The sequence below is a fragment of the Barbus barbus genome (genome assembly GCF_936440315.1).
Source record: "Barbus barbus genome assembly, chromosome: 26".
Taxonomy (NCBI): Eukaryota; Metazoa; Chordata; class Actinopteri; order Cypriniformes; family Cyprinidae; genus Barbus; species Barbus barbus.
Genome location: NC_136754.1, coordinates 21,488,827 through 21,504,279, shown reverse-complemented (window position 1 = coordinate 21,504,279; position 15,453 = coordinate 21,488,827). Strand labels below are relative to the sequence as shown.

The 15,453-nt window shown below is 35.2% G+C and overlaps 1 protein-coding gene across 1 annotated transcript; it reads right to left on the bottom strand.

Moving 5' to 3' along the window:
* Window positions 1–84: 84 nt before the first annotated feature.
* On the bottom strand, window positions 85–14,337 carry evi5a (ecotropic viral integration site 5a; the record flags this gene model as incomplete). The annotated part of the gene is made up of 16 exons (XM_079379932.1): window positions 85–778; window positions 5,599–5,679; window positions 6,959–7,105; window positions 8,669–8,818; window positions 8,910–9,047; window positions 9,593–9,712; window positions 9,805–9,858; window positions 9,994–10,054; window positions 10,144–10,235; window positions 10,386–10,475; window positions 10,964–11,107; window positions 11,856–11,981; window positions 12,065–12,139; window positions 12,216–12,440; window positions 12,514–12,667; window positions 14,240–14,337. 16 exons carry the CDS (start codon window positions 14,335–14,337, stop codon window positions 689–691), a joined length of 1,845 nt encoding a protein of 614 aa, XP_079236058.1. The 3' UTR covers window positions 85–688.
* Between the last annotated feature and the right edge of the window lie 1,116 nt (window positions 14,338–15,453).

The following is a 15,453-nucleotide window of genomic DNA, read 5'->3' as shown; positions in this document are numbered from 1 at the left end:
AAATATATTTTTAATTTATATTTTTTTTATAAATATAGCCTAAAGAAAGTACAATAAGAAAATAATAAAATAAAAGACAGATAAAAAAAAATATTTAATAACCTTAAATTATTATGACTATAACACAGTGTGAAAAATATTTAAAAATGAACTGATATTTCCATATAAGGTTCATAAAGTTTCCAAAATCCTTATACATATGAAACAGTAGAGAGAAAACCTGGGGGCTAAAACACTATAAACTCCAGCGACACTGGGTCAAATACAGATTCATTTTGTTGAAATCACTGTTGTTCAATCAGTTGGATTTTCAGTACAGGTATCCAGTAGTAAGATATTTGTGGCTGACCATGACTAAAACCTCTTTTACAGTGTGACAGTACTAACATGTGCTTTGTGATGCTCACTTGAATGCAAGATCGAAGACTTTTAACAACCTTTTTTTTTCTTTGGTAAGAATGAGAAATCTTGCTGTCACTTTCAAGCGTTAATGGCAAAACTGTCATAGTGTGTCTCAGCTCATGACACTTCAAGTGTTGCAGCATGATTAACAGCTGGGGCTGTGAAGATTCTCTCATAGTAGACACTGCAGCTGTGGGTAGTGCTCTTTATAGAACATCTTCGGTGTCTCACCGGATGGCGTGCTTCTGGAGACAGGATGACTGGACGTTAGGGCAGCTGTCCATTTTTAGGTGTCATTGTGCTTCAGAGAGGCAGATGTGGAAGGCCTCAGTGTGGGTTGAGAAAATGACGTAGTATGTTTGGAGAGGCTTTGAATCTGTAAAGAATTAGATCAATCCTGTATTACACAAAGACTACATATTCATATTGATTGAAAACATTATACAGAACCATTAAGGGCCGATTTAAAGGGATAGTCCATTCAAAAATATCGTATCACATGGTTTCAAATCTGCATTACTTTCTTTCTTCTGAAGAACACAATATTTTCTCGTGTTGCACAGAAGGAAAAGTCGTACAGATTTGGAATGACATGAGAGTGAGTACATGGTGACCGAATTTTCATTTTTTTGAAAATCCCTTGAAGGCACATTACACTAATGTTTCTACACTGATATATGCATATGCAGAATTACCACAATTAGCCACAGAATGTTAAAAAGAGGTCTCACATATTTTAGACAAAAATAAAAAAAAATTATATATATATATATATATATATATATATATATATATATATTTTTTTTTTTTTTTTTTTTTTTTTTTTTTGATGACTAATTCTAATTTAAATGCATTTAAAAATTATTTATATTTAATGTATTTATTTTCTATTATTTTTTAAAAGTCTATTTTTATATTTTTATTCAAAAAGGAATTATGTATTCAAATTTATTAAAAATGTAAACATGTTTTTAATATTCTGGTCTTCTTAGTGGTCTACTTAGAATTGATGTTATGATGAAAGTCCAACTTATTTGTCCTCTGTCTTCAGTCCTTTAAGATTAAAGCTATCAGTATAAAGGGCAAATGTGAAGCGAAGTTAAAGTGCAGACAGTCTCTCTCTCACAGCGCAGCACAGAGTGTAAACGTGACAAACCTCCTTCTCCTCACATCAAGAACAGGAAACCAAAGACAGACTTGAACAGACACTATGACTGCAGCAATAGGTCAATACTTCTGAAACACTGACGTATTTTTTTCTTTCTCTGCTTTCTTCTATAGTAGAGACTTTCTGCATCTCTTTAGGGAGTACGTGATTGAAATAGCTGCATAAAGTAGCCGTGATAATGGTTTGAGGTTTCAAGGTTCTCGGAGCATTCACTTTTTTGAGAAGAAAGAATGAGACGTATACAAGCTTTCACGACCACAAAGTTATTTCTAAATTTGAGACTACAGCTCAACCAGAGAGCAATCAGAGATGGCGTATGGCTTAGCAGCTCTTTAAATAAGGAGACATTGATCATAGCCACACACATCTCTCAATTCATAACCACGCTTGTGGGAATTAACGTTGAGAATGCATACATTCTTATTGCTGTTCAAAACACAACAGCATTATTATTTCTACATCAGTACAGACTGATATGAGAACTTCTAGCTGTCACCGAACTCTAACACAATCTCCCAAAGAGTTTTATGAGCTAACACAATGCTATCCTATCAGTAACAAACCAGATTATAGAAGAAAATAGAGAAATAAGTATCCATCCAATTTAATCAGACTGGCTCCCCTTGCCACCGAAACCACAGAAAATCAGTCAGAAAGCAGGAGGTGTTTAGGGGCGCTCACACCAACAGGTTATCTGATAGTGGCAGTTTATCACCAGACCTCAAACCACTGACATAGTGTTTCTGTTCGCTACAGATAGGGAAGAGTAGGAAACATCATGGGCAAATGTATGCATCAGAATCAAAACTACAGAAAAGTTTCTCCCTGTAAAATCAAATGTCTTCATATATTGGAGAAAAAAATATCCATCTAGGTATTAAACAAGTTATTGGCTTTAAAAGATGTCCAAGAAATGTGTGTGTGTGTGTGTGTTGTGTCATGCAACTGAGCTTTAACTTATACGATGCATTTGAGTCATTTCTGACCCTGAGGTAATTTTTTTTTTTCTTTCAAATAAAACAAAGAAATTAAAATTTAATATATATTACAAAAATTTAAAGATGTTCTATTATTTTTATTAGAAAATAAAAATAATAGAATAGAATATAAATTATAAAAATTATTTTTTAATATTTTCCACTTTTAGGGCTGAATTTGATTGCTAAACATGAAAACACTACAAACAGATAATTATTTGCAATGTCACTTGCATTTAAGTTTAATCAAATGAACTGCAGCCTGAAGCGTCGCAGAGCAGAAGTTTTCATGCCAAGCAGTCGAAATTTGAAAAAGGAGTTTATTCAACTAAAATTAATATACTTTATTTGAAAACATTCTAGAGTCATACTGATGTTGTTTTTATTAGAAAAAGATGTAGGTTTCATCAACGTTTTTCATGTGTGTTATACATTTTATAAAAACAATATTCAAATAAAAGTTCTCATAAATATTGATCATTTCTTTTTCCTTGTGTCACACCAGTTCTGCTATAGTGTAAGTATTATTTGATTTTTATTTTTTATTTTTATTAAATAGTGGTAAGTGTAGTAATAGCATGAGATCACATGGTTGAAAATCTTCGAAGTACAAGTTTGTGTTTTACTTTGGTCCAGAATGTGAAAAAAGGCTGCAGTTTTTTTATGTCAGAGTTAGAAATCTGTGTATTAATACTAACACAGGGATTTTTTTACTATGTGTGAAATCACAAACTAAAACTATCAGAACTGATGATTCATCCATGTATGTTAGCTGCAGACTGAATGTTTGTCACGTGGCTTTATTCTCTTCTTGTTGCACCATGTGAACAGCAGTTTATCTCACTAGCACCTTTTTGACAAGGCTATGTGGCAAGACAATAATGAACCAGGCAGCACGGTTAACCGGTTACAATGGGAGGAGGTCTTCTGTTATCTTTGTAATCAGCTATGCTCATCGTGAACCTGCACGCAGGGGTTGCTGGTTGTAAATCTACTGAACAGTGGGGTGCTACAAATCACATGGAGGCAGACGTGTTGAGAGGTGCTAAGAGTTTCCTGGCCATTCTGTGGCTATTTGAGAAAATGTTCTCTCAATAAGGAGAAGTTTGGCTCCACAGCATGTGTGCGTAATCATGGCTCTGATGGCTTATTGGGACACGTGTATTTGACTAATTTCATTTGATGTCAGAAGTTTCGTTTTGGTTCCTCTGTGCCTTGATGTGCTGCAGTACCTAGCATTAGTATGCTCATACGTGTATTAGCTTCACTATGTAGCTTCTGAAACCGTAACACAGGGTCTATAGTAATCTGTGGTGTTACTGGAAGATTTATTTGTCTGGGTGCACCACCTCGGCTTGACAAGATGTGCAAAACATGTGGCTAGCAAGTGACAATCAACATTTAGAAAATCTTTGCATCTCAGAATAAGCTGCAGTTGAATTTCCTTGCTTAAAGTCATCATGAAATTGAAATTCATCCTGTCTATTTTGTAACTGCATGTTATCCGGAAGTAAGCTATTTTCTGTGAATGTGCGACACTTTCACTTCATTAAGCACAATAGACAAATAACTAGAAGAATAACAGTGTAGTAAACTGTAAAACTATTTCACTACAAACCAGTGTGTTTATGATTATAATGATAAATGAAAATAATATCATAACAAATACCAGTTTGCAATATCATGCAGCATAACAGACTGGTTTTGTACACGTAAAATAACTGAATGTATGTGATATGTTTCTTTTTTTCCACGTAAAATGTTATAACTCCGATAGAAATAACCAAGTCCTCACTCTACATTGTTTCTTTTATGATAATGTTTAGGCCCATTCATGCCAAGAACGATATATAGAAAGATGACTATTATGATATAGCCTAACTATATTATCGTCCACCCCAACAGATGTTTTTATAAGGTTCGGTTGTCCACTGTTTTACATTCTCATGCTCTTTAATGTTGAGTAGATTCTGATTGGGTGTCAATGTTTCTATCAAGTTGGTAAACATGTTCTAAAAGTGATTCAGACTATATTGTTCCTCTGTGTTGGACTTTTCTATTCTCATAGAATTGAAAGGATTATTAAAACTATATAGTTATTGTCTTTGGTTTGGACAGGCCTTCATGCTCAGATGTATGTCACAATACTGAAAAAAGCTGTCACTACACCTGTATCATTGCAACTTTAAACCTTCAAAAGGCATAACAATTCTGTCATTAATTACTCATTGTCATGTCATTCTGAGCCTGATGTTTGTTCATCTTCAAAAAAAACACAAATAAGGATTTTTAATGAAACCTCAGACATTTCTGTCCTTCCACTGAAAGTCGGGTAACACTTTATTTTGATAGTCCACTTTAGACATTCTACTAACAGTAAGTAACTTTGCAACTACATGTCAACTAGCAATCATTAGAGTATTAGTAGATTGTCTGCTTAAGAACTTCTAACACTTTATTTTGATGGGTCCACAACATACTGAGTATTAGAAACTTTGCAAGTATGTCAACTTATTCTACTAACCCTAAACCTACCCTACTGAGTTAGTAGACATGTAGTTGCAAATTAACGAGAATTAGTCGACATGTAGTTGACATGTAGTTACAAAGTTACTTATAGTTAGTAGAATGTCTAAAGTGGACTATCGAAATAAAGTGTAACCGAAAGTCGAATTCTTTCAAAAGTTGATTTTTCAAAATGTTCATAAAGACATTGCAACATTAATCCATATTATTTGAGCGGATCACAGAGCACATCAAATACAGTAAACAGAAGCATTACCGTACTTGCGGTACACATGATAGCAAACCTCATTAAGGGTGATTAACTGATAAGTCATTTTAATTTTGGGGTGATTTAACTCTTTAACGACAGACTTTTACTTTTCATTAGTGAATTAGCTAAAATGACCTTAAATACTGATTGTCCAATCACTCGTGAGCAAAACTGATATTCAGTCTGTGAAGCTATATGGATAAGTACACTGCTGGGCCTATTGAAGTGCAAAAAGAGAAACTGATGTGCCATGAAATGAAAAAGGTCAAACATACTTGAATTTGTAACTCAGTGATCTGCTTTTGAAGAACTGCAATGATGGTCAAGTTTGCTGCTTTGTCCTGCTTTTCTTTTTGCTGGGGAGAAGATAAACACATCTTAAATTCACTGAAGCAAGCAAATGAAGCCACAATATGAGTAGTAAAGTAATGTTCAGTGTTTTGAAGTTAGACTTAAATTCATCCAAATCTTTTCGTCTACCACCATCACACCAGATTAGCCCATACGGTGCACAACACTTTTGCATTGACATTAATGCAAGCAGTTGTCCGTTTCACATCACTGTAAAGTGGAGATACAGTGTTGGCATTTTCTTGCAAAATCACTTCTGCATAAAAGAGCTGATAGACAAGTGCAATGTGGAGGTCTGAGTGTGTGAACTACGCCAGCATCTGAAGATCTGGCCAGCAGAGTGAGAAAGATCTTATCATAGATCTGCTTCTAGAAAAGCAGAAGACACAGGTTCCCTCAAAGCTGTTTGGGTGATCAACAGACAGGCTACTCTTGCACATGTGTGTCATGTCATGTGTGATGAATAAATGGAACAGTCGCTGATCTGAGCTTTACAAATGAACTATGTTTTTGGATATGGACTGTGATTAAAGCTCATGGAAAAGGCTTGTATACTGTGAGGTGCTTTCATTTCATCTGTCAGTGACTGTCAATCAGAAAATGAGTTAAAGGAATATTCCGGGTTGCTAGTTATGCTAAAGAGACTGACTTTTGGCATAATATGAATTATCACAAAAATCCCCCAAAAAACTGGGTTACTTGCAATGGAAGTAAATGACGCCAATATTTGGAGGTTTTAAAGGCGGAAATGTGTAGTTTAAAATTTCATACAAACACTTACATTATTTATTCTATTAAAACTTGTGTATTATTTGACTGTAGAGCTGTTTCAATCATATTTTAGTGTTCATGGCAATGTGTCGTCATGGTCACAAAGTTTTAAAATTGAATAAGAACAATGTTATTTCACAAAAGATATTGTTTACGTCTTGTGGCTGCACTACTGAAACTACTAAGTGTTTTAGTATTTTAACATGCATGAACTGGTCCTATTGACTTCCATTGTAAATGCCTCACTGTAACCCAGATTTTTGCTTTTTTTAAAGAAAAATGTAGACAACTTGGAATCACTTTTTGTGGTTTCATGCCACAAATGCTGTCGACTGCACTTAACTTGTGCTCAACCTAAAATATTCCTTTAAGGGGTGAGTGAAAGAAATTTAATGATGCTCTTTGTCCAGACCAGGATTAATTTAGCCTGAAGGAAGTCAGCGAGGGTAAATGATACTGTAATTAGACACCTCCAGACTGTCAAATAGCAGATGATGTCAGGTGTGGTGTCACCTTGTATTGAACAGTTGAAAACTGCTGTCTGCTCTGTTGTAATTGGCTGCACAGATCTTGGTTCTGAGATGTCAGCTCCTGTAGATGATCTTGCTGGCTGTTTATGTGCGCTTCAATTCGTTTTAGCTGGTTACTGTCAATTTTGTTCTGTAGTGAGAAGAGAACCGTTAAAATATGAAGATTGAATTAGGTCACATTTAACAGCCCCATGTCAGGACATAGTTCAGCATTGATTTACAGTAGTACTAACTGTGTAAGTGATTTCAGTTTGTCCTGTCTTTCACACCCGTAGACATTTCTAGACATCTTTGTGATGTTTCCCAATCAGAGATAATAATCATTTTGAAATCTCAGGATGTTTCACCATGATGCAATGACACTGACAAATTCTGTTGGTAACTGAAATATGCATTTAAAACAAATCATAAATAACACAGTTACCAAAAAGTTAAAAAAGGGGGTTATCTCAAAAAAGTCGGAAGACAAATACAGAATGAAATGCAGTAAAATCAAATGCATTATTGTTATATATAATTATGATGTAAAGAAGAAAAGTTTTAAATAACTTTATTATAGGCCTATATTTAACTAAATAATATTACATATTTAATATTAGGCTATATAACATGCATCAGCAAGCGAGGTCCCATTTTTTGTTTAATTTTCCTAGTTAATCATTGTGAATAATGCATCACCACCAGCTACATATGTGCACACTGGACAAATTGGTGTAATGTTTATTTTTGATTAAACTATTTTCACTATAAAGTAGCCTACTGATAATTATAGAAATGGTAAGTAACGTTGACGTCAATATAAAATTCATAAACGTTAGTAAATGAATACAGGAAATTAATTAATACATTTCACATTTGAAACTTAGAGTCCATGCTCTTCAGAGTTGGTTATTTCGGTAGAAATTCGTCAATATTTTTGGTTCATTGTTTCATAATTTATTTTTTACAAATAAAGTATTAAACTTTTCTGTTTCTATCTGCATATATATATATAATTTAATGTTGAACATCACGGAAGTATGAAATGAAGGCCAATATTATAAATAGGCCGAAGTCTGATTCGACGCTTACATTACTGGCTGTGTTAAACTTATCAGTTTAAAAGCTCAAAGACTGATTGCGGCAATTTCTTTCCTCTTTTTTCGGAAAGATGAAGACAACAAATACAGCAAAAAGACTGTAAGCCGTCGTCCTCTCTATCACGCAGCACGACTGAAGCGAAACGGATTGCGCTGCTGCCTTGATCTGCGTCGTGTCCTCAGCGGCTCGTGATGATCAGTGCGCGCACCAATGGTTTGCTCAAGCAACGCTACTAGCGCGGTTTAATTCCCACACATAATGGTATTTATAGCTTCTGAGAAAGAATTATCTCAGCTTACAGATCTGTATGCAAGTGAGACAGAGGGGGACCTTTATCGGTTTATTGGAGAGACTCAAATTTTATTATTCACGTCTCAGTGGTTACCCCCGTGCAAGCGTGCAAATGCAAGTGTCATAGGTTGTTATATAGCCTATTTTTATAATATCATATATAATGTATATACTAAAGGCACGTAATATTATAGTGTAGCCTTTACTTAAAAGCAGTTCCAGGAGTAAGCGATCAGAACTAAGCGTTCATTGCTCTTCTTTCCCTCATATTGCAGTGCATACAGTTGTAAACCAGCAGATATTATCAACAGGGGGTTTTAACCTCTGTCTGCAGCTTCATCAGTCTGTGGCGGCCCTCTTTAAGCGCGGCTTGAGTGAGTGTTTCCTTTAGTCTTGTGCTTAACAGCTCCACCTGCAGTTCATTCTGTGCGCTGCTGACCTTTTGCTGACCTCCGCGATGCACCTGCTGCCTCTGGGAGAGAGACAGTGAGGTTTTGATAACCCTTATTTATGGTATATTGAACACTGGATGGGGATAGAGAAAAGAAGATATTCAAAGTTACCTGCCATTTCTCCTCTAGGTCTTTAATGTGTTGTTTTAGCACTTTGAGTTCAGTAAGTGCCTCTGCTTCCTCCAATCTACAGCTGATCAGCTCCGTCTGCAGATACATCACACTGTCCTCATTAGGCACATCGCTGCTCTACAACACAGACACACACACATTTTTGATTACGGAAGCAACCCCAAACCGGTCTAAACATCAGCATGTGATGTCTAACATGCTTTATATCACTATAGTCTATAATTAAACTAAGGATGGCCTATTTTTGTAGGCCATAACCAAGAAAAGAGTTAGCATTGTTCTGAAGGCAGTCGTGCTTTTGAAAACTATTTAAAAAAAGAGAGAGGTTGAGTTAGAATAAAACTGAAAGAGCTTAGCGATGGCGTCATTTAGCTTTTTGCTTCTGATTATTGTATTTAGGCTTCAAAATCCATTATAGCTGTGTTCATTTGTGAAGACTATCATGATAAACGTTTATTGGATGCAAAGCTTATTTTCTGCAGTAATTCAAAATGCAATGGAAAAGTCCTACTGACTTTTTTTGTTGTTGCAGAAACCCGGGGGATGCTAACTTCTGAGTTGGCCTACAATATTAGGTCATCACTGCAGCACTCTAAGACTGTGCTTAATACTTCATATTAATGCATGTAAAACAAGTTTGCATGATTTGACTTCATTTTGACCTCTTCCATCTGCAAGATGTTTGCCTGCATCTCTTTTAAAGCGCTTTGTGACCTGGCTGTGTTTAGCCGAGTTTTCTCCAGCTCTTTCTTCAGCTGTGACACCAGTTTTTCTGAGCACCTCTGGAAGGTAGGCACATGTGGGAGTAAGAGCATGAACATATCTTTAGAAAAAAAAAACATCAACATTAACATATCCACTGCAATACACTTACCTTCTCCAGTAAGGCAAGCCTCTGCTTTAAATGTTTGTTCTCTGAAGAAAGTCCCTTGAGATAAGGCAAGAGAACAAACTAAGCATTTTCAGTGGCTGAAAATGGCTTTGGTTTTGATTCATAATCTGAAGACCCATTTTTCTGTACTGTTGAGATATATTATATGAAGAGAAACAAACAAGCACTCACATTTAGTTCTTCCTGCTCCTCCAGCTTTTTTGTTTTGATAGATGCATACTCTTGTCTCAATCTTAAACCAATACAATCAATCATTTTCTTTGCATAGACAATTAGATATAAACATGGGAACAAGACAAAAATGGAAGGAAAAACACATACTGTTTCATTCTGCTGGGGTTGTATTTTATTTGATATGCTGCTTCAATGATTCTATCCGGATCTGAAGCCCATGACTCCAGATTCTGCAAGCACTGAAAACAACAGAATCACTCTAAACACCAAGAAAATTAAAAGTGGCATTATTTCAAAGACATAATGATTTTAAAAACATTTTTAAAAATCCTTAACGCTAGCAAGTGACAAACAAAAACTAAATTTAGTTTCATTGAGTGCTCCTTTACATTCATCATTCCCTCTACATCAAGCTTGATGAGTTCTGTCTGCTTCATGTGAAGTAAAGCCAAACCAACGCGGAACACGATCTCCAAACCCTACAAATACATGTATATAATCACTGATACTGTCAGTCAAATAATATTTAGATACTGGCGTTGTTATTGTTAGGTAAAAGTAAAAATATTAAAAGGTTGTCTGTAATTGAAAATAAAATAAAATTAATTATTAGAGAAAAAAAAAAACTTAACTCCGCAATTACTGATAGAAATAAATAAAATAAAATACTAAAATTACCGTTACAGACTGTAACTGTTCAAATTCATGTTAAACTAAATCTGAAATAAAATAAATTGAAATTGTAATATTAAAAAACTAATAAAAAAGAAAAAAAAAAACAATGACTAAAACTAAAATGAAAACTGAAAATATAAAAATAAAAGCCAAACCAAAACACTAAAATAGAATATAAATAATACTAAAATATCACTGGCTGGTTATTTCTTATCTATTATCTATCAGATATTATCACATGAAGTGTGAAGTGATGGGTTATGATGAGATGCAGTGACGTGATTAATTGTACCTCACACATAAAGATATCAAAAATCCTAATGGCAGCTCTGATCGGTAAAGATGCGAGGAGTATGTTGAGAAACCAAGAGGAGGAGAACATAGAGGTGTGAAAACCCTGAGTCTGGAAGTGGGAATGAAGCTCAGGAAGTTGATCCTGTCAGGAAGAGAAAACTATTATCAGACAACAGATGAGTGGAGTAAGATGTGTCGCCCCCTTTAGCTACAAAACTGTATACCGTTTTTTTCATGTGACCATGTATTGGTAAGCATTTTTATGCTAAACATTTTATGTCCAAGGAAATTTTTAGATCAAATAACAAATATCATATACAGTACTGTGTAATTCACAAGGGTCATTTTTATAAATTAATAGTTAAATACTGCTATTTTAACATTTCTGTTCATCAAAAAAGTAATCAGTTTCAAGAAAATATTAAGCAACAACTGTTTTCAACACTGAATAAGAAATATTTCTTTAGCACTAAATCTGAATATTAGAATGATCCTTCAGAAGGATTATGTGACATTGAAAACTGGAGTAATGACTGCAGAAAATTCATTCTTTTTTACATTATATATAAAATATACCAAATCATCTTATAGACAAATGTATTCTAATTTCTCATTGCTTAGAGGACAACATTCAACAGGTAGCTAAAAAAAAGTGACACAGCTTTACCCCACTATCCTCTTCTTACAAAACACCAAATCTGGACATCTACAACAAAGTTCTTTTCAAATGTGCAATTCTCAGAAATCTGACATTTATCAGGAAATGGAAAGATACATCAGCAGATCGTTTGTGACATGCTTTCTGTGGATTACTCAGCTCAACGTTTTTGGAAAGTACATTTACAAATAATCCATGTGCTTTTAAATAGAACTGAATTGTAAGTGTTTACCTTAATCATAGCGTCAAACTGGTGAATGCAGCAGCCGAGTTCAACCATATTGGATCTATACAGATCCCTCATTCTGAAGTCCTTCATTAGCCTCACAAAAATGTAGAAGGCCTCCTCTTCAGCCATCTAAAAGGGGATCATCTCAATTCATTGACTGGTACTAGCTACAATTTGAAACTACAATTTCAATTAAAAAAGCAATTCATTACCTGTGTGAGCAATAGACCTACAATAAACACACTTCCTTGACAGTAGCCAATCTCTCGGTCTAAGACGGAGTAAGCCTGTAATTAAAGCCACATTGTGTTATCTAAATGTTTTTTCCATATGATCACAGGTAAAGTTTCTCGGTCATCTAACCTTCAGAACATTAAACAGTGGTTTCTGGTAGGTAGCAACCTTGTTGTGAAAGAGCTGGTGTTGAGGGAGGATACGTGTCAGGTCTCTGAGTATCAGCGTCTCAGAGGAAGACGAGCTCTTCAGCAGATCTGAGTACTTCTGCTGCACGGCCACATTCTGAGCGTCACACAACAGCTGCCACACAGCGGGCCGCAGGTGAGCAGGGATACCCCTCCTGATTAGCACCTGAGGGAAGAATGGTACGGCGTGATGAGACTGAAATCATGACATGAAACTGGTGGATCGATGAGTTGGTTACCTTGATCTGTCCCACTTTTCTCTTGCACCAGTCGTCCCATTCTTTAATAACATTATCCCATATGTCATCCTCAAAAGAGAAGGTTTTGGGTGAGGTGGGACTTCGCAGGACCTCATTCAGAGGGTACAGAGACTTACTGTCAGTCTCCAGCAGTCTGTTGAGAAAAATAACCTGTTTAGGAGTGATCTGATGTGAACTTCTCAAGTTCATACATCAAACAGAACTGAGTGATTAATTATTAGGGATGAATGGCTTAATCCTTGCCATTAATAATAATAATAAAAAACATAATTCTTTACAACAGTGGTTCTTAAACCTGTCCTGGAGTATCCCCAGCCCTGCACATTTTGTATGTCTCCCTCATCTATCACACCTGATTCAACTCATCAGCTCATTAGTAGAGACTGCAAGACCTGAAGTGGGTTTGTCAGATATAGGGAGACATACAAAATGTGCAGTGCTGGGGGTACTTCATGGAGAGGTTTGAGAACCACTGCTTTACAATAATCCAAAAGAAGTCAACATTTAAGCTGTGCAAAATTATTTAAAACATTGTATATATAGAAAAATGTAGTAATGCATACATACAGTATTTGAAATACATCTAGCCTGTTTATTCTGAATGTGTACTGTATATGGAAATAAATGAAACAAATAAATAAATAGCATAATTTTGAGAAGAACTATTTTGAAATGTTTGATAAACATGAATATATTACAGTGGTGGCCAAAATGATTAGAACACTAGTATTTTCACCAGCTAAAAAATGGTTTTAAGTTTTTTGCAGTAGTGTATCGGTAGCAAATATCAGTTACATTTCCAAACATTAATTTAGCCATTATTTGTAATAATACAGTGAGATTTTTGTTTGCACGGGGAGTCTGACAACAGCCAGTGCTCCACACAGAGATCTGATCTGATCATCATCGAGTCTGTCTGGAATGACATGAAGAAACAGAACAAACTGAGACAGACTAAATCCAGTAGAACTGTGACAACGTCTCCAAGATGCTTCAAGAGACCTCCCTGCAAATATCTGAAAAACTATGCGCAAGTGCACCAAGGGCAAAAGCTGCTTTAAATGCAAAGGATTTGTCACACCACATGTTGATTAATTTAGTTAATAGAAGTTAATTGAAAATCTCATTTTACAGCATTTTTACACAAGTGCCTCAAACTTTTAACGGTAGTCTACTGTAGCTTTCCAGGTAGGTGTCTTGAAGCATCTTGGAGACGTTGCCACAGTTCTTCTGGATTTAGAATTAATTGACTTAAAACCCTTTTTTTAGCTGGTGAAAATACTAGTGTTCTAATACTTTTGGTCACCACTGTAAATACACATGCAGTATTTGAAATACATATAATAAAAAAACAAATAAATAGCATACCTTTGATAAGTACATTTTGAGATACATGATCATTGAGATACATGATCTAATAAGGTTTCATGTTGAATGGTAATAAAAAAATAGACAAATAAATAAACAGACAAATAAATAGCATCATTTTTTAGTAAGCACTATTTTTAAATGTTTGATATACATGAATGTGTGTGTGTGTGTGTATGTGTACTGGTATTCATTACGTTATGGGGACCAAATCTTGTCCCCTACAAGTGTAGTAATAGCTGTAAATTTGGGGATATTTTTTTTAGGTCCCATGAGGAAACAAGCTTATAAATAATCAAACAGAATTAACAGCGTGGTATGGGTGTGAAGAAGTGACCTGTTTTGTTCCTCTAGTTTAGCAAGTAAGTTCATCTCATCCACACTGAGCTGAGATCCCGTTGAGGGATTCAGAGATGGTACAGTCAAAGAGTCCATATGTAACACTCAGAGCGAAGCAGGACGTCTTAGAAACTGAGTATCTCTCTCCAATGAGCTAAAGCATCATTAAATGACAGAAACACACAAAATACAAAAAAAAGTGCTTATGGATATATACATTTGAACGTCTCTGTATATGTGATTGAATATAAACATATCAATTGCTTTTTCATACACATGTATCACAACTCTACTGTATCATATTTTAGGATCATTGGCCTCATAATAGTGAAAACTGGGATTTCTTACCAGCATGCACGATTCTTGGCATTTGTGGGTGCAAATGTCTCCACAAAATCTTTCCTCTGTCAAACTTGTTCCAGTGACATAGGGTGTCACACCAGGCTCTTCCATACCACAGAGGAAAAAAACAACAAAAGAATCACATGTTGCTTTATAGCAGAGTCTCACACACTGGTCAAAGTTCCTCAAAATAACAGCTCTGCAGTGACTCAGGAGCTTGTTTTTAAAGTAACCTGACTGAGTGAACAACTTCCTCTTACAACTTCTTTTAATTTTTAGCTGACAAATATGGGCCCCGAGATAACGTTTACCTTGGGGACTCTGCCTGCCAAAAGAGCCTTCTACATGGTTAATATCATCCAGTGCTGTGTGACAGAGCGCTTTCACAGAGAAGCTACGCTATACGCAGAAAGGAAGTTTTAGGGTCAACAGGACTGTGTGTCAACATTAGGTTGCGTGGCATCTACTTTTTTTGCACCACCCCATTTTAAGGAAGTTGACACTGTAGTTATGGTTTGTTTGTGACCCTATATGAACATTTTCACACCACATTTATTCACACCACTCATCTAAACACTTTACAAACTGTGACATTTACTTTAAAATTCGAAACAAGGGTTAACTAATGCGTGTTCATTTGTTTTATTGTCTATTTATTCTGCATGTATCCCCTCATATGTATTCATTATTTGTGTGTACTGTGTTATTGTATATTGTTGATTAGATTGTAAATTGCAACTTGTGAATACTTAACAAGAATAAGTGCATTTCACTATGGTATCCTGTACATTTCAAAGACACGATAAAAAACAAAATCGTGTGAAAAAGAAGTACACATTATTATGGAAATATAAGTGTGAAATAAATGTA